The following is a 19,988-nucleotide window of genomic DNA, read 5'->3' as shown; positions in this document are numbered from 1 at the left end:
ATCACTTAAAAATTGTCTGTCACCAGCAAAAACTGTTTCCATTAGCAAGTTGGTGTTTATAGAGAATGGTACATCACAGTATTGCACAGATACTTTTATGGAGCTTGTGAAGAAGCAACGTGTGATTGAGCAGCTAGTTATCAGGCACAATGAAGCTAGCCCAAATTTCACCTGCTACAGAAGAAATGACATTTTCTTATCAATTCTGCTCCACCAACAAGAACATCTACAGGTGCTAACATTGGTAAACATTGCCCTGGGGTTAGATGGAGTCCTCAACATCCTTAATGGCATAAAGATGGCAATAAAACAGTACACATTTGCTCTAAGGGAAGTCACTTTGGAGAGAAACAACCTTGGACCAAAAGGAGTCGAGGCATTAGCTAACGACCTACCCATTTGTACACAACTTACTAAATTAACAATCAAATACAATAATATTGAAGATGTTGGAGCAGAGATGATTGCCAAATACATAGCTAACAACACACTACTAGAAACCCTTGTGGTTATTGACAACAGCATCACTATCAAAGGATCACGTCTAATAGCAGAGGCATTGAAACAAAATGTGACAGTAATTGATATCACGTTACACAAAACTGTTAAGGGATCACTCAACAACAAGGACTCCATTGAGTGGATTATCCACGAGGCTAGGAGATTTCGTGACCAAAGGAACTGCAAGGATATTACACTTCACTTTGGTGAATAATTATATTATAAACATTGCTAGTGCAGTAACTCTGAATGTTATTTATACTATTATTTTGTAAACTAAACACCCTTAGAGATAAGTTATCTGTAAACATTTTCTGTTTGACAAAAGGAGTTAAGGTAACCGTAGTAGCTCTATAAAATGTTCGAAAAAACCTTCAGGGGATGGCCATGGCGAGTAGTCAATTCTTTCTTGTGGACATCTTGCAGTTACTCAACACATCCAGTCAGGCATGTTTGTACAACTACAAGTACAGTTTTAGGAAAACATTTCAGACATTCAGTTTCAATATACGTGCATATAGCAATATTTAATTCACAATCCATATCAACAAAGGTGAGGTTTTGAAAACTATTATCAAATCAACAATTCACTTGCTGGAGGAGTTTAGCAGCACAAATAATAATAATAGAAGTGAGGTTAGTACTAGTAATAGCATGGGTAGCAGTGAAATTTGGGATAAATACCACGAGTGTTGTATTGGAAATTTACCATTTTCAGTACAACAAGAGTGGTATTTATCCCAAAATTTCACTGCTATACCCATGCTATTCCCAGTTAATACCATACTCTCTGCATTTTCGCATGCTGTGCATTAGCGTTGCTATGTACTAAACACGCGTAAACACTAATTGGCGCTACATTGTTAACATAAATTCTAGCCAATGAAATTGCAATTACAACTTTTTCACTGCTACCAGTGAAATACGGGATAAATTTCACTGCTACTATTGAGACTTTTGTATGGGCAGTGAAACAGGTATGGTATTAACCCTTAAACCCGCATAATCCAGAAAACTGGATTTAAGCTTATAAATTGCATGCAATGCACAAAGCACTATAATTTTCGAAGTGTCCATCCTATGGCTACGCAATTCACGTCATTTTATTAGTGATGTAACAAGGATTAAAATGATACCTAGGGTTTTACCCTAACGCTAAATGATGAGGCCAAAACTAGCTGTGAAAATAACTTTTCAGTAAGGAAACATGTAAAACCTTTACATACCTTTATAAAATGCTATCACCTTGTAACTTCCATTCGGTTCGCCATTAAATTTTCTATCAGGACATAATTATATGACTCAAGTGAGTAAATCCACAATTAAAATTAAACACGTGGCAAGAATTTTGAAACACGGAGACGTAACTTGTCACTGTTCATCGTTTCATAACAAGTAAGCCACTGCAGGTAGTTACAGTAATTTAACCATCTTCAAGTAGCCCAGTGAACAGATTTTTAATCAATGTATATAAGAATAAGTTGCCCCATCTAGTGTCGCCATGCATGTTCATATTGTGTAAACACACATTCCCCAAAAGTTCTCTGCGGGTTTAAGGTGGCGCTAAAGCAATAACGCGCATTCTTGACAACAATCTGCTGTGTCTCAACATGGTCTCAATTTAAGACATATTGAAAGCTAGTACTTAATTTTGCATACAAATGAACTATGCATACAGGAATCTATCATTCGTAGAGAGTATAAAGCATAGAACTGCTCTAAAACCAAGAAAATCGGTGGTACTTAGTGGACCACAAAAGACGCGTTATCTCTCAATAACCTCAAGTTTTAGCTCCAATACTTCACATGATGAAAACACACTATTACAATAATCATTCTACGTATCAATAAGTGGAATCGATTTACAAGTCGAAATATATGGTGATTACAAGCAGATGAGAGCCTTGTTCCACCGTTCGCACCAAGCGAAGAAGCCATAGAATGGATATATGATATACGCTTACCATTCTGACGAAGTTTCGTGACTGTTCAACCCGTGTCTACAAAGAAAAGATAATGTTTGTAACAGGCTGTAAGGTAGAGTCGAAACAAATAACATTGTCAAGGTCGTTAATTTGTTGTAAAGGTGAGTTACATTCCACCTGAACTGTGTAACAGCAGCTGCTTGTTGTTTTCACTAACAACTCACCTGTTATTGTGGCTGTTTTTACGCTTGGTAAGAGCCATATGTATTTGCTATGGCTTCTTGTACCCGTCATTGCTTTATCGCCACCTTAAGGGTTAAGAGAACACATCACTAAAATGCCAGAATATGGTGGCACCATTTATGGTATAGCAGATGAGAGCCTTGTTCCACCGTTCGCACCAAGCGAAGAAGCCATAGAATGGATATATGATATACGCTTACCATTCTGACGAAGTTTCGTGACTGTTCAACCCGTGTCTACAAAGAAAAGATAATGTTTGTAACAGGCTGTAAGGTAGAGTCGAAACAAATAACATTGTCAAGGTCGTTAATTTGTTGTAAAGGTGAGTTACATTCCACCTGAACTGTGTAACAGCAGCTGCTTGTTGTTTTCACTAACAACTCACCTGTTATTGTGGCTGTTTTTACGCTTGGTAAGAGCCATATGTATTTGCTATGGCTTCTTGTACCCGTCATTGCTTTATCGCCACCTTAAGGGTTAAGAGAACACATCACTAAAATGCCAGAATATGGTGGCACCATTTATGGTATATACACAGCACGTGCACTTATAAAATTACAAGTACAAGGAAAAATTAGGGATCAAAGAAAAAACAGTAGCAAAATAAGGGAGGTTGCCTACTCCTGAAGATATACTATGGGTATAGAATGAACTAGGAATTAAATGTCCACTAGTATATATCTTGTAGGCGACCTCCCTTGTTTCACTACTGTTTGTAACGTGTAATGGTATTGTAAAGTAGGTGCACGTGATGACAGATTGAATGAATTAGAATCACTGAACATGTCGTGTCGGATACTGGCATAACGTTACATGGTGACAGGAGTACAAGTGCTCACGTTGTGGTACCATGGCGTTCTATCAGATTAGTAACGGTACCTGTTAAGGCCAGTCACGCGTTTTAATCGTCTCCGTCGTGTTGCTGTTATCTCTACAGGGCACCAATTAGAACAAGTGAGTACACATGGCATCTGGTTATAGCCTTCCGCCCCCACCTCCGTTGGAGATCCATGGTACCAACGCCTCGGAGAAATGGAAGAAGTTCTACCAGGCATGGAGCAGCTACATTGTTGCAACTGAATTAAATAAGAAATCAGAAGCCGTACAAGTGGCCACACTGCTAACAGTAATTGGCGAAGAGGCTCGAGAAATGTTTGCTACCTTCAGATGGGAAGCTGAGGGCGACGACGCAAAAAATTGGTATAGTGATAGATAAGTTTAAATCATATTGTGAGCCACGAAAGAACATACCATTCGAACGTTACCGTTTCAACCTCAGAGCACAAGAGCCTGGGGAGTCGTACGACCAATATCGTACTGCACTGCGAATGCTGGCAGATAGCTGCGCATTTCAATCCATAACGCCGGACGAGATTTTACGCGATCGCTTAGTTTTTGGATACAAGACGATAAAGTTAGAGAGCGTTTGCTTTGAGAAAGTGGGCTAACCTTAGCAAAAACGGACGAGATCTGCAGGGCAACTGAGTGCATGGTCGCACAAATGAAGATAGTTAACAAAGCAACGGATACAACAGTGCATACTGTAAAAGCACCAGTACGGGGGAAGTCTGCTAATAGGCAACCTGCACAAAGCCAGCATAAGCGCCCAGAACCTCAGAAACTACAGAGAGAATGTTGGAACTGTGGACAGGTACATGATGTCACTAACAGGGAGACATGCCCAGCATATGGAAGGGAGTGTAGAAAATGCCACAAACAGAATCACTTTGCATCAAGATGTCCCAGTAAATGGCCAGCAGTGCAAAGGGTAGTAAGAGCTGTGAACACTGAGGAATGTGAGGAAGATGATGAAACGTTTCCAATGGAAGTCGCCCCAGTGCAACTGGATGACACCCAGTTAGTCACACTTAAGCTTGATTCTGGTAACTATATTCGATTTCAGGCCGATACAGGTGCACAATGTAATGTGATTCCGCTTGCAGTATACAAGAAAGCAACAGGAGATTTTACCCTATCACACGTTATGCCAGCACAGACAGCAATAACAGCATACGGCGGCCACTCAATACCAGTTGCAGGTACTACCCTACTAAGGGTCTGGAGAGGGGACTACCATTGCAAACTGAACTACAAGCTAATAGACAGCAATGCAATCCGACCTCTATTAGGAAGAAAGGCGTGCTTGGGAATGAAAATAATCACCTATCTTGACAACAATGACATGAACAGGCCAGACACAAAAGGTGCAGCAGTTTTTGCATTAGAGATCACACCATACACCTCTAAGAAACAGCTTCTTAAGCTTCACCCAATAGTTTTTTCACAAGGAGTAGGGATGTTGGAAGGACATTACCACATACGACTTAGTCCTGATGCAACCCCCATCCAACATAGTCCAAGAAGAGTACCTGCCGCACTGAGGGAACGTCTACAAGGCACATTGGAAGATCTGGTGAAGCACCAGATTATTTCACCAGTGACCGAGCCTACACCATGGATTAATTCAATGGTAGTAGTGCCAAAGAAGAATGGTACATTGAGAATTTGCCTAGACCCAAGGGACCTCAATCGCTATATACAGAGGGAGCACTACCAGTTACCTACGATCGAGGACATAGCAACACGGCTTGATAAGGCAAAAGTGTTTACTGTGCTGGATGTGCGGTCAGGCTTCTGGCATGTTAAACTTGATGATCCGTCTTCACTCCTCACCACATTCCACACCCCTTTTGGTCGGTACCGGTGGCTAAGAATGCCATTTGGAATATCGTCAGCACCAGAAGTGTTCCAAAGGAAGATGCATGAGTTGATTGAAGGACTGAAGGGTGTTGAAGTAGTGGCAGATGATTTTGTGGTCATCAGCTTTGGAGAAACTATGGAAGAAGCGGCTATAGACCATGACAAGAACTTAAGAGGGCTGTTATTTAGATGTGAACAACATAATGTCAAGTTAAATCCAGACAAGATACAATTCAAGCAAGACAAGGTTCCATTTATTGGCCATTTAGCTACCAAAGATGGGCTATGCGTAGACCCACAGAAAGTCAAAGCAGTGTTGGAAATGCCTACGCCAACAGATGTGGCAGGTGTTCGGCGTCTACTAGGTTTCGCTCAGTACTTAAGTAAGTTTCTCCCCCACTTGTCAGATGTCACAAAGCCCTTAAGGGACCTAACACAGAAAGAAACTGTCTGGACCTGGGAGCAACCTCAGCAGAAGGCTCTAGACACCTTAAAGCAAATGGTCACAAACACACCCGTATTGCGCTACTATTCACTTCGTGATGAGGTCACTATCCAATGTGATGCCTCTCAGACTGGCCTGGGTGCAGCATTGTTACAGAATGGACAGCCAGTAGCATATTCCTCGCGCGCATTAATATCAACTGAGACTCACTATGCTCAGATAGAAAAAGAGCTTTTAGCCATCGTCTTTGCCTGTCAACATTATGATGCTTTTATATATGGAAGAGAAAGAGTGTTCCAAGTTTGTTTACAGCTTAGAAAGTATGGACCACACGCTTTCTTTGTCATTGACTGCAGAACATCTTCAGCAAGTAAAACATGCATCAAGAGATGACCCAGTATTACAGCAACTTCGACACACCATAAGGAGTGGGTGGCCTTCAAATAAAGGAGCTTTGAGTAACTGTTTGCATCCATATTTTGACTTCCGTGACGAGCTAGTTACCCAAGATGAGCTGGTATTCAAAGGAAGTCTGGTAGTCATCCCTGCAGCATTGCGCAAAGAGATGATGGCTACAGTTCATGCTACTCACATCGGGATGAAAGGGTGTATAAGGAGAGCTAGGGATAGCATGTTTTGGCCACGAATGAGTACAGAATTACGTGAGTACATTTCAAAGTGTGATGTGTGTCTGGCTCACCGCCCAGCACAAGGTAAAGAACCACTAATACAACATGATGTTTCTGACAGACCATGGTCAAAAATAGGGGTAGATATCTGTGAGATGAGGGGCCGTTCACTACTGGTTGTGTGTGACTATTACAGTAACTACATCGAAGTAGAAAACCTATCAAAAACAAACACGGGAGCAGTCACTAAAGCTTTGAAAATTATGTATGCAAGATTCGGTGTACCAGATACAGTGATTACAGATAATGGCCCCCATTTCGCATCACAAGAGTTGTCCTCCTTTGCAAGAGTGTGGGGCTTCGTACATACAACAACTTCACCATATTACCCAAAATCCAATGGGAAAGCAGAAAATGTGGTTAAGACTGTCAAGCGCCTATTCTTAAAGTGTCAAGAATCCGGCCAATCAGAATTTCAAGCTTTATTGGACTGGCGGAATACACCATCAGAAGGGATTGGCACCAGCCCAGCACAGCGTTTTTTGGGAAGGCGGTGTAAGACTCTACTACCTATAGCTACATCCAGACTCAAGCCTGCATACTCCACAGACAAGGATGCAGAAGCACGAGAAAGGCAACGAAAGCGACAGCAAACCTACTATGATCGTCATGTAAAGGAGCAAAGACCTATACCTAGTGGCAAGAGTGTGCGAATCAAACTGCCTGGAAAATCCACCTGGAGTGTAGGCATTTGTAGAGGATCGGTAGGGCCACGCAGCTATAAAGTGCAAGTAGGAGCTGCTTGTTACCGACACAATCGGCGGCACCTGATCCTAACCAATGAACAGGTAAATGATGATCCCATAATACCAGAGAAACAGGCTACACCTGAAAATGAAGACGCCGAGGAAGACGCAAATCATTCTGAAGACCAAACAGAATCAGAAAACATAACACCAAGTACAGACAATACACGATCGACTCCAAGACCAGAGGTAACTTCAGCTCCAAGGAAGTCAAGTCGAGTGACTAGGAAACCACGGTGGCTAGAGGACTATGTGCCATCAAGCTAAACTGGATTTCTTGCTGTTATTTGTATGTGTGATTTACTGTTTGATTTTTGCATGTTTTTTTTTTTTTTGTGTGTTCCCTGGAAAGAGGGAAGATGTAATGTGTAATGGTATTGTAAAGTAGGTGCACGTGATGACAGATTGAATGAATTAGAATCACTGAACATGTCGTGACGGATACTGGCATAACGTTACACTGTTATTTCTTTGATCCTTAAAATTCCCAATTTTTCCTTCTACCTGTTTTGTTTACTTTTTTGCAACATGACTGGTGAACCCACATATACCACATTAGAAAAAGAATGACAACAGGCTTATTGCTTTTGTCTGGATGTACACCCCAACTATCAATTATAGCAAAGTGGCTACTACACTTCGTTTTCAACCACGTTCAGCCCACTACACAGCATCGCAAACAAAGAGCACTACGAGAAGGACCTTTGTATTCAATCTATATAGTCATGTTACAAATGTGCTATGGGGAAGCCATCACACGATGCTTCTTCAAACTGATACCTTGCAAAAATAAATGGGATACAAAGGAGGGAATCAATCAGGTGATGCTACTGCTAATTGACACCTTGCACTGTCAGCAAAGATAAACGGGACACAAAGGAGGGCACAGCACAGGTATGTACATGAAACATGCATTGTATGTACTACAGTATGCCAAAAGGCACCTGTCAGGCTGAAGCAATGTGTAAAAATCAAGCCACTGACCTTAACCATTACACTTGTCTGAAGGCATTGGTTAGGCAGTCAGTCAGGCTGTCAATCAGTAGAAAATTCCACTGAATATATTTTTTTTAATTTTGTAGCAATCTATTGGAAGGGTTTCAGCCCATACTGTATACTTAACCAATACTGCCAAGGTATGTCAATATTTTTTGAGGCAATGCAAACCCCTAATATACAGTACTATCGTACTGTATGACAAGTGTGCACATGGATATGCACAAAAAAAAACAAATCCTTCAACTGCTGGTTTTGCCTACTAAAGTATAACACTGGGCCACCTGTGCACTACTCAGGTACAGTAAATCCCAGGACTAGCATCCTACATGAGGCTATACCATGTCTCACAGGCAAATGGACAGTTGGCATTTGCTTCACCAGGTACCAAACAACTCCTTAAAAGCACCAGAATAGAGTGGCACCACTACACTGAAAATACTTTTGATGTGGTTAAAGGAACGTATCTTTGATGTTGCTAGTAGCATAGAACCTGGGACAGAGACTACACACACACATACACACACACAACGTTATGGTACACATACGTATATGTATATGTAATAGGACGGATGGCTGTGGTATTCGAGATTAATAGTGCGAGCATTGTAAACAGGAAGGAGTAAAATAGTGCGAGGCGAAGCCGAGCACTATTTCCTTCCTGTTTACAGTGCGAGAACTATTAATCCCGAATACCACAGCCATCCGTCCTATTGCAAATTAATCCGACAACCATAGCAACTGTTACTAGGCAACAGAAATTCAAAAAATAACCACTGCAAAAGACCAATCACACTTAGCAACCGTTGCCTGGCAACCGTTGCTAAGGTCTCAAAATGACTTTACCTTAGCAACTGTTACCTAGCAACCGTTGCTAAGCAACCATGTTGTGTCATGCCTTGGGGGCATCTATCACTATGGTAACAATAGTTGTCAAATCGGACATTTACTTCTAATATAAACACACCACACTATTTTAGCCAATCAAATTAGTATTATAGATTTTTGTCATGGGACCTTGACAAACAAGTGTAATACTAATTCTATTGGCTAATCGCTTGACGTATTTCAATATAATACGTCAAGCTGCTATTGAGAGTATTATACAGTAACACATTAAGTTGTTGGATTAACATACATACATACATGCATGTATGCAGTACACATACCATTTCAGCTTGTATACATCCAATACTCCAAATATCAACTGGAGTGGAGTAGTACTTCACTCCTAATAATAATTCAGGAGCTCTGTACCATAATGTGACCACCTGTACAATAGTGAACGTTCTATTAGAGTATTTGTGCAAAGTGTATGTTCTATTAGAGTATTTACAATGTGTACATGTAACAAGATCATTACCACAAATTATGAGATAAAAACCAAAGACCTATACAGGTTTTAAGACATGTTTACTACATGAGTTGCAGAATAAATACATGTCCTTACTGTAACAAACCATTACATACACAGAATTCCATCTGTACAACAAACTACTAGACTGTGACAGCAACACTGCTGACCTCATGTGTGTAGGTTCGTACTGGTATACCAAATGCTCTTGCTAGGCCAAAGTCAGCCAGTTTAATAACACCTTGTACATTGACAAGTAAATTCTGAGGCTTGAGATCTCTGTGTAATACCCTGTGAGAGTGACAGAACGCTACTCCGCTAAGCAGCTGGTATAACAGGCTCTGAAATGGAATGAGCAACAAGTAAAACAGCACAAACAGGATGTTGTTGAGTAACTCACTTTAACAGTGATGGGAGGTAACCCTGTGAGTCCATTAGCATCCATGTATTTTTTCAAATCTTGGTCAAGATATTCAAATACCAAATACAATTTTTTATCCACATGCAGAACTTCCTGCAAGCTAAGAACAAAACCACAACTAAAATATTTTTGAAGAAATTGGTACTATTTTTTAGCATAACAAACACGCTGCAGCAGAGCCACATACAACAAGCAGACATCATGTACCTGACAATGTTTGGGTGTTCCAGCTCCTTCAGTAGTGATATCTCCCTTATAGCGGTGGATGGAACTCCTTCGCACTCTCTACACACGTGTACAGGTCGCGTACCACACAGGAATACAGTTAATTCGCAACTTACACGTCCAATCTTATCTTCTTTAAGGCCACCATGCGCCCGGAATCTCTCATTCTGGCCTTGTATACAACCCCGTATGTTCCTTCACCAATTTTTTCTAGTTTTTCAAAATTGTCCATTTTGTCCTCTAGGGTAGCCATGATGAACGAAGGGGCTCCTTAGTCAAACAACGAACGAATTTCTCGACAAATGCACGCCTCCCGCAGGACGCCCCTCAAAGTATACCCACAAAACAACACACTGTAGCCACCATGCGATAACCACCGGCGAGCGAGCAGCTGCAACCGAGAAAACGCGACCCTCCAATCAGGTGTTCCCGAGTATTCAGGCGGCAATTTTTCGCGCCAGCATCACGTGTATATCATAGCTCACGTGGTACAGTAGGATGCGATTCAGAGCGAAGCAGTTAGATATCGGGTGTATAACGAGATTTTCTAGTGAGTTAAAATGTTGAACAGCTGATACTTTATGTCTGTAACCTTTATCTTTCAAGTTCCCGGTTATTTTTATTTGTAGCGCAGTGCGTCAAACCAAAGTAGAACAATTATTATTTTGCATGTTTTGCCAAAAGACTCTGACAGGGTTGTAGAAAAGGACAAGCCTGCAAAACGTACTCCCCGCAAACACATACATACAGTAACACAAAACAATAGGATTGTACAAAAACAAAAATCGTAGAAGAAAACGATGGGAGGGCTGAGGTTTTTAATCTGCAGAATGGCATGTTATTTATAATCTACAGTATACACAGTGAAGTATACACAGTGAATATCTGTGTATTAGATATGGACACAATGAGAGGCTGATGGCCTATTAATTACTATTGTATTTTTTTCTTCGTCCTTTAACAAAATAATAATGAGACAATAAAAGAGTCCTTGAGCACTAAAACAGGGTTAGTAATTAACACATGGTAAGGAAGTGTTGAGGAGTACAAAGATTAGCATGTGTGCATGTAGCAGATTAATTACAAATCTGGGGAGCAATCTCAAGCCGTAAGTATTCTTTGGAATACACTGCTGTGAAGCGTCATCCAAAACTTGCTGTAGCGTTGCCTTTTACACTTGTATCCTAGTGGATAAAATGTAAGAGGTTCCAAACACTAACACCAAATTATGCTAGTAAATATCTATTCTGGGACAAAACCACTCGGCAGCCACTCAAAACATGGACAGTAGGGACATAGAGAATCACATCATGTGCTACAGTAGATATTCCATCTGTATTAAGTTAACAACATGTCAGATGATGCCCAGTTGAACATTTTGTTTGTTTTGTAACTGGCGTTTTTTGTTCACAGAGGTGGTTGCTACATTGACAAAGTCAGTGAAGGTGTGTGTGTTGAGATTGACACCTGATAAACTGTATTTTGTGGTGGTGGAGCGTGGAACCGTGGGTGGCATTAATGTTTGGTGTGAACTGTCACAGGTTAGTCCAGAAAAAACTCTAGTATAGTACACAGACTAAAATAGGGCTCCCTGGATTAAAAACACACTGGAGCTTACCCAGAAAATGCACAGAGTATTGGGTCACTGGATATACAAATTTATTTTTTGACATGACTTCAGAACTAGTTGCCGACAGACTTGGTGCCCAAGAATTTGTAAAGCAAGATCCTTTTAGGTTTGAGTAATTTCAAGAGAGTTTGGCTGATTCATTTTACTAACTGTAACATTAAAGGTCTCTGTCCAGTGTATGAGTATGAAAGTTTAGAACTTCACCTTGTATAAATATGTATTTGTTTTATAGGAGGTTTAGAGAAACGTCTTAATATTTACAAATACAGTGTGTCATTTGGTTGTAACATATTTTGTGTATAGGAAAACTTTTTCGATGACTACAAGATAGAAGGGAAAGATGAAAACAACGAGATATACCTCGAGGTGGCTCTGGACCAGTTAAGCCGTACACTGAAGACAGCACATAATGCTCAAGTGGTGAAGATTAAGTTGGTAAAGAAGCAAGGTGCCTTCTTAATGGTGGAGGTTATCCAGGTGTGTGTTCTACTACACTAGTTGGTGCAAATGTAATTTTGTGTTCTGTTTCAAATTAGAGTTTTTATTTAAAGGTGTATGCTCTATTAGAGTATTTAAATTTTAAATAAGGTGTGTGTTCTATTAGAGTAGTTGTGATAATACTTTAGAACAGGTGCCAACCAACACCTACCATTGGCCTGAACTTCATGATATTGTTGTAGATGAGTGGCCACTATTGAGATTGGCATTATTTTTACAAAATGGTTGACCAAATTTTTATCCTTGTTTGGTTAAAATTGAATTGTGCAAAATCCTAAATATGGTGTAGCATAGTGTTAAACTTGTTTGAAGAATATCCATATTTATATATGTGCCAGCATGCTACACACAAAAATGTTTTATTAATTTTTTCCCCCAGAAAACTATGAAAGACATTTAATGCTTACACAAAGCACAATACAAATATCTAGCACCATTTGCCATTTTTGTATTGCAACTATTGAAGCTTACAACAAAAGTGTGCAATTAGCATAACATTTTCAGACATTGCTTCCACCCTGCTCTGGCTTATTATATGTGTTAGTGCATATGATTAATTGCCTTATTAGAAGCCCGGTGCTTATATCTGAGGTTGGTATAGCCACTATTAAAGTGTAGTGAGGAAAACCTAGTTCAAATTTCCACCTGGAATATATTGAATTTTAATGACAGTTCTGTTCATTAAAACAATTTGTGCTTTGATACAGTGTCCGCTACAAATAATGAAACTTGTGGCTTAGCACTTGCCGTATGGGGGTAAGTAAAAATAACTTTTCACGTGGGCTTTAAGTCAGTTCATAATGAAGTAAATGCTTTGTATGTATGTTAGCACTGTAAAATTGTCATGGCTATTGAAGTGACTCTTTGCAATGTACTGTCTTTGTATATCAACAGAGAAGCCTGTTTCTAGAGAATAGGATCCTCTTGATCTTTTGGCCTGAAATTACACCCCTTGCAAGTTTGTGTAGTCAACCATTCACTTATATGCCAGTTGTTAGCAGGTACAGGTAGCTATAGGTTAATGTATGAACTTCCCAATTGGTGAGTTAATTACCAGCCATCTAAATACAATACTTCAGAGGGTAGGACTTAACTCCACAAATTTCTTTTTGTTTTTTAATAAAATTGTACAATTGCGAAGCTTTCGTTGTATCGTAGGCAAGTGCATATGTGTCAGAAACTACGAAGTTCATCAGACATACCATAGCAACTCACTATATACATTTTAATTGGTGGGATTTATATTTAGTGATTTCATTTCATACCAATATTGACAGTGAAAGACTGTTAAATGATGGACAGGTTCCCAGTAAACCATGAAGCATCAATATTGGTGGGATTTTAATTTCGTAGATACACATATTAAACAGTAGGAGGATGATAAAAATAATATGCAGTTCATATTGTTAGTTTTCTAACCATTGTCAAACATAATGGCTAGCTGACCTAGATTTATTTCAGTTGGACAAATTATTTACTCACCAGAAAAATTGTCAGTACGTATACCTTAAGTAATTATCTGGGTTATGTAAGTGTCCTTGCTAACATGTTCTAGTGTATTTTGTGTACATGTATTGTGTAGTTAGCTAGTGTACATGTCTAGTTATGATTGTAGCCATCCCTGGTGGGAGCACAGAGGACAGTGGTACATGATATTCCAGTGATGGTGGTCCCCCAGAGATTATGGGCTGATTATCAGGAGCCAGCAATGCCGGACATTGATGTATGTCAGGATCAGTGAGATAATACTGTATAATAGGTTATATGAGTGAGGTCCAAAGTTTAGAAAAAAACGAGGTTGTGCATGAATCTTCCATGAAACAAAACTTTCATGCATTTTGCAGTGTTTTCTAGACTACGAAAATATTTGTAAGTGATGGGGAAAACCATCTTACATACGAGTATTGGCTCTTGTATATTAGAGACTACTTTGTTGACCTTCAGAATCATGCAATACGACAGCATTGCCATGGACAACAATTAATTTTGAACACTAGCACACCCCAGCAGTTCTGTTGTTATTTAAAATTTATGGTCATTCAAACAGCCCTGACTTCAACGCCCTTGACTAGTGCACACCTTCTAAAACATGGCCTTTTTTGAAAAGCTGCACCCTTTGTTTGCAGCTGGGTTGTTGTCCGAATTCTAATCATTATTCATGAAGTTTATATATTGTATTGATTGTTTCTATTGTTGCTTACACTGGAGGTCAGTCATCCACAACTAACACTTTTAAGGCATCCCAGGTGTTGCTCTTAGCAACTGCTTGTTGTATTTATAAGAAGTAGTGGTTGTTTGGTGTGGGGAGTAGATAGTTTAATGCATGCACATGGCATGTTTGCTGTCCGTGTTCTTGCTGCACTCAATTTTCCAAGAGCTGTAACCTGAACCAAGTGTTCTTGACAGATTTTCAATCCTTCTAGAATCTGGCTGGTGTGACTGTTTGTGATGTTATGCAAACACAGCTCCTAGAAAACAGTCGATAATGGTCAGTTTGTGTGCTTGTTAGCACACAAATATCAAAGAATTTTGTAATCTGACTGGTTGAGCATATCTCCCAGCCCCATATATACACTCACAATTGTGTTAGATTGTTAGTCAGCCGATTAATTTGAATCACTATAATGACCACACTTGCCAATGTTTGCAAGTAAACACTAGACAATGGAGTCTCTATTTTCTAATATCTGCTACTATTAGCTATGTCGAGCAGTGTGATAAATTGTTTTCTTGATTTAAACCATCCATCTTGGATGGCATAGGACCTGATTGTGAAGGTGTCTTGGGTCAGTTTATGTACTATGGGATATGCTTAGGGACCTTAATACAATGTAGGTGTCCTAAAACATCCACACTAGGTTCCAGGTGGTATAGAATGATCAGTATGAGCATCTATGAGAATCATGTGAAACTTGCACTAAAAATCTACCAATTTTGTGAATTATGTGATTGAAGCACTTCACAGAATATAATTTACAAAGTTTTGTTTGTCCCTTTTAATATGAATGGGTTAACTATTGTAAATGAAGCTGTCATGATTTTGTTTAACTTGTGGAAAGTAAAAAAAGAAACCCAAAAGTTTAGTTCACGCAAACATTGCCAGATTTGTAGTATTAACAAGGTTGTGATCAGGTCAGATTTCACTGTTTTTAAGTTATGTGATCATAAGGTATTTCCTCAACTTTGGTGTGAACCCATAACAGGTGCTACTCATAGTTGAATAGTAGTTTGCAAACTGAATTATGTTTGCTTCCTGATAAATGTGTTGTGGCTGCAAGTGACGCGGTGTGTGTTATTTTATTTTACAGGTGAGTATTTATCTACCACCACTGAGGCTGTTAAAGAGTGTGGTTGATCGAATGAAGAATCTCAGCTGTTATTTGGTCAGTAACACAATTGGCTAATTGCTATTGATCAATGTGTTGGCTTGGTGTAACGTGCACTTTAGAAATGAGAAGAGTTTGGATACATCAAGGTTGTCCTCTTTCAGATTTAAATTGTATTGGCATATTAGGCTGTACAGTATGTGTGGTAGTGTGCTGTGGAGAGTTTATCAAGTGATTGTACTACGTGCACATACACTACACATACATGTGCATTCACGTACGCACAGACACACACACACAGACACACACACTTTTACAGACATCACATAGCCATACAAGTTCAATTTTAATTCATTTTATCCATTAAAATATACATCCTGTATCACCATATACAGTATAATGCACCTCAATGCCAATCACTGGTCACTACCATATTAAGCCTCTTTTCCTAGAAAGGCATATTCCCAGTACAATCACATGCTTACCTCACAGCCTTGTGACAATGTTATGGTATACAATAGTACCATATCATGATGAGATGTTGTACCACTTGTGGTTTCCAGTGTTGTTCTTTGTGCTACCATTTGAGATGTAAACAGATGTGTGTAGTTAATGGGCATCAAAATGAGAATTTTTTGTCTGCAAGTTCTGTGTATGTCTACCCAGCTGTTATAAGGCGTACCTGTTGTAAACTGAGAAATTTTAAATGTTTCGCATAATATGTGTGGGACTTTGTGTGTCCACACCTTTACCAATAGTAAAGCCTAGTCTCGCCAGAAGCTTATGAGCCCTGAAGGCGCCTTCCGGCAGCTCATAAGCTCCTGGTCTCGCATAGCCAGACTGCGATCTTACCTGATGTCATTTGGTCAGCAAGTTAGTGTCTCGTGAATTACCATAGACAAAGTTGTGAATTTCCACCAAAATTTGGTGGATTTAGTCTCATTAGCATAATTTTACCCCAAAACTTTGAACATACTGTTGCCAGCAAGGTAGCAATGAAGTCATGGTAATTGTTGAACCACAAATGCAACTTTGTCCATGGTAAATCACCAGACCCAACCTATCTCACCAACCAGTGGCATCATAAATAAATCAAAGAGGCAAGATAGTGGTCTGGCCACACAAGACTAGGTAAAGCCCTACTGTAGGAAAGTAATAGTAGGTTTTGTCTGCCTGACTCTAGTGCCTAAGTGGTACACAAATACCATAGGTTAACCAAGTGACGATAGTATTGCACAGCTGTCAAGGTTTGATTCGCTTTTTTGTATTGTGTTTGTATCCAGTTTTATGGCTAAAGAAGAATATCAACACTCATAAACACTGCACAAGTCCTCAAACATTAAAAATCCAGTATTGACTTATCAGTGTACAAAATCTGCAAGCACACAGAGTATTCCCCGACCAGTAAACAGATCAAATCTCTTCTTTTTATTTTCTAAAATAAAACTTGATTGTATGACTGGTAAACATCTCTCTGATAAGGACACTTGATAGCTAACAGTTGACATAATTTAAACTCCTCAATAATAAAGATAGTGAGATGGTCACTGAAATACAAAGAGGTTTCTGCGTACACTTCTGATGCTTCACATTGTCCACTGAAGCCTGCAACTGATTGTTGACAAGTACACCACAGGTTCCCATACTGCTGTTTGGCTTTGGAATGTTGAGGCCTCATAAGTTGTTGGTATTGTATTGTGTACCAGATTATTATCCCATCTGGTATTAATGAGAACACCATAGGACAGACTTTCAGTGTTTGTAGTCTACTTCAATACATAGTATACCTCCATGTGTATTAGGAAACAAAAGCTGTTCCTTTCCCATGTTTTAAAGTGGCTACATAACCGTTACATAACACACAATATGCATACCACAAACATCCAATACGCATCCACTATGTTTGCATACACCACATAAATGTGTGTGCTTAGTAGAAGCAGTACATATTGTATTGAACGCCTCCTTTCCCATAATCCTTAATTTATTTGCTGAGCAGTTGTCATACAAAGCCTGTAATCAAGGATTTGGTGGATTCAGTGCAAATTGAGAGAGTGAGGTTGATTTTCACTGAACTGGCTCTCTTTCTCTGAAAACAGACTCTCTGACCATCCTTTGTACCATCTGACAGCAAATATGAAATAGTGCTTGTGAATTGTGTACGATTTGTCAAATTCCACCCTCAAACATTTTCTTGTGCAGAAATCCAGAGTTTACCTTGCCTATAAAGTACCAATGGTATAATCACTGTTAGTACCTTGAGGATGTTGTGTGTACCTCTTCAGCCGTATAGCTGCATCTTGGCCACACCTCTTTTTCGTACCTGCAGATGTTCAGTGCTAACATGAATGGTGAGCTGACATTAAAGGTTGAGACTGATACAGTGTCCGTAGCAACGTACTTCAAAGAGCTGGAGAACCATCAGTTTGGTAATGGTGTGTGTTTATGATCTTATATGTATGTGCAAGTTACAAATATTATTTGTGTAATTGTGTATATAGTACTTGTACATGCATGCGTGTGGGGGGAGGACTGTAATATAAATACTTATAGTCCTGTCTCAGGAGGATTTGCCTGTGCTGACCCACAGCACCTGGGCATAGTAGCAGACAGCTCTGCCTTTTTTTTGCTTGTATGTGTTTTTTACAATCTCGTTACCTTTTGACAAATTTTCAATTGGTTGTTGGAGTATAGAGGCTCTATGAGTGCCCAGGATGTCTCTAAACTGTGGACGCATTGATATAGTCAAGACGTTATCTGAATGTGTAAGATATTACACAAGCACTCAGACATTTTAAATAATACTTTGCAAATGGACCCAACATGTCTCTGGAAGTCAGAGAGTCCATTTCAATTTTGAAAGAAATTAGATACCAGACGAAGTGTCCTGTTTCACACCAACCCAGCCCCCACAATGATGTTAACATTGTATTCAGTTTACTCATGTGAAATGGAGAGAGGCCACTTTTATTAAATATCATCTTACTACTTCAAGTGATTACACTTAATCATGAATACACTGGGGTACTGTATGGCTTCATTGTGTTATAGTTGAATGATCTTTGTTACTTTCTATAAGGTATACATTTGATGGCTTCTATTATATGTAACCTAGCCAGACACATTCTGGCACCAGCTGGAGACACTAGTTGTATTTTGAGTCCACAGTACGTGTTTAAAATGGATACCTTGGAACCAAACAAAATGTTATTGTTATTATTATCTACTTTACCAGTTAGGCACTGGAGGGTGTACACAGAAGGCAGAGCCTGTTCGAGGTGTTTACCCATAGCCTAGGAGCCTAAGCGAAAATCTTTGAGCTAAATATCCTAAAGTGAAATGGAACAAATACCTAGAAGGGGTGAAAAAAAGCCAACCCCATCGTGACTTGATCCGCAGGCCACCCAGATTCCGGCCAAGCGCCACGCTCGGAGCCAACTTTGATGTGTCCTTGATCGTCAAAAAATTCATCACTCTAACCTGCAGCCATCCAATTAATGCTCAAATAAACGTTTACACGAGTGTACAAGGTGGTCAGGATGTTTTCTCCTTGTCAATTTCATGTATTTGTATTCATAGGAACTCTAGAGGGTGGCTTATTATCTCAAAGTACCCCATGTGGAACCAAATGGGCATTAGTTTATTTTTTTAGGCTTTACAGCACAAGTGCTGAAGGTTTATACAAGTGTCCTTACTTTGGACATTAGTCTGATGGTTTCTTAAGAAAACTTTGGTACTGAAGCACATCTCTCTCTTAATACAGATGATGGGATAGCTAGCAGCAGTAGTAGTACTGCCATAAGGAGTAGGGAGCAATTCTCACAGGTCACTGTGGATATTAAGAGGTTTGGTCACCTCATGCAAGGACAGTTTGCTCCTATGAAAGCTATTTGTAGTAAGTCTGCAGTTTGTGTACTCTATATATTGTAATGTGTATTGTATAGTGAATGTGTGTGTATGGGTGCTGTGTATGTGCTTCACTTGTTTCCCCAGATGTCGTGAATGGCCGAGCACTGCAGGTATTTCTTCTTCACGAAGACGTTTCTCTTCAGTATTTCATTCCGGCCATGATGAAGTAGGCACCAGTTGCCACGTCAACCACCCAGCATGCCGCGAGAACAAGCCCCATAGATTACAAGATTACTTGATGTCTACAATCTCTACATCAATACTTACTTTAACCATAATCTACCATAAACCCTGTAGTCTAACTATGTCTTATTTCTAACAAAAAAATGTATTTGTATGCCTCATTTTTTATGTCAGCATATGAATCAGTATGTATACAA

General features: G+C 39.6%; 2 protein-coding genes across 3 annotated transcripts in view; one reads left to right on the top strand and one right to left on the bottom strand.

The window, feature by feature from the left end:
• LOC136269150 (cyclin-dependent kinase 2-like) overlaps window positions 1-10,704 on the bottom strand; it is a 13,097-nt gene extending 2,393 nt beyond the window's left edge. The window contains exons 1-5 of the mRNA XM_066064631.1: window positions 10,362-10,704; window positions 10,228-10,305; window positions 10,000-10,120; window positions 9,770-9,940; window positions 9,415-9,516 (exon numbers count right to left, since the gene is read on the bottom strand). Of these exons, the coding sequence (XP_065920703.1) occupies window positions 9,415-9,516; window positions 9,770-9,940; window positions 10,000-10,120; window positions 10,228-10,305; window positions 10,362-10,498 (609 nt within the window). The 5' untranslated portion in view covers window positions 10,499-10,704. The remainder of the gene's footprint in view (window positions 1-9,414; window positions 9,517-9,769; window positions 9,941-9,999; window positions 10,121-10,227; window positions 10,306-10,361) is intronic.
• Window positions 10,691-19,988, top strand: LOC136269151 (checkpoint protein HUS1-like). 2 transcript variants are annotated; one of them, XM_066064633.1, is made up of 8 exons: window positions 10,691-10,795; window positions 11,659-11,786; window positions 12,179-12,352; window positions 13,989-14,096; window positions 15,682-15,756; window positions 18,029-18,128; window positions 19,463-19,594; window positions 19,693-19,988. In XM_066064633.1, the coding sequence occupies exons 1-8, from the start codon at window positions 10,744-10,746 to the stop codon at window positions 19,776-19,778; spliced, it is 855 nt and encodes a 284-aa protein (XP_065920705.1). In that variant the 5' UTR covers window positions 10,691-10,743; the 3' UTR covers window positions 19,779-19,988. The 2 variants fall into 2 exon arrangements, with proteins under 2 accessions (XP_065920705.1, XP_065920704.1); XM_066064632.1 differs by having other exon boundaries at window positions 18,029-18,134.

This window comes from Dysidea avara, chromosome 10, assembly GCF_963678975.1.
Source record: "Dysidea avara chromosome 10, odDysAvar1.4, whole genome shotgun sequence".
NCBI classification, from domain to species: Eukaryota; Metazoa; Porifera; class Demospongiae; order Dictyoceratida; family Dysideidae; genus Dysidea; species Dysidea avara.
The sequence above is the reverse complement of the archived record's forward strand: the minus strand, read 5'-3'. Positions and strand labels throughout refer to the sequence as shown.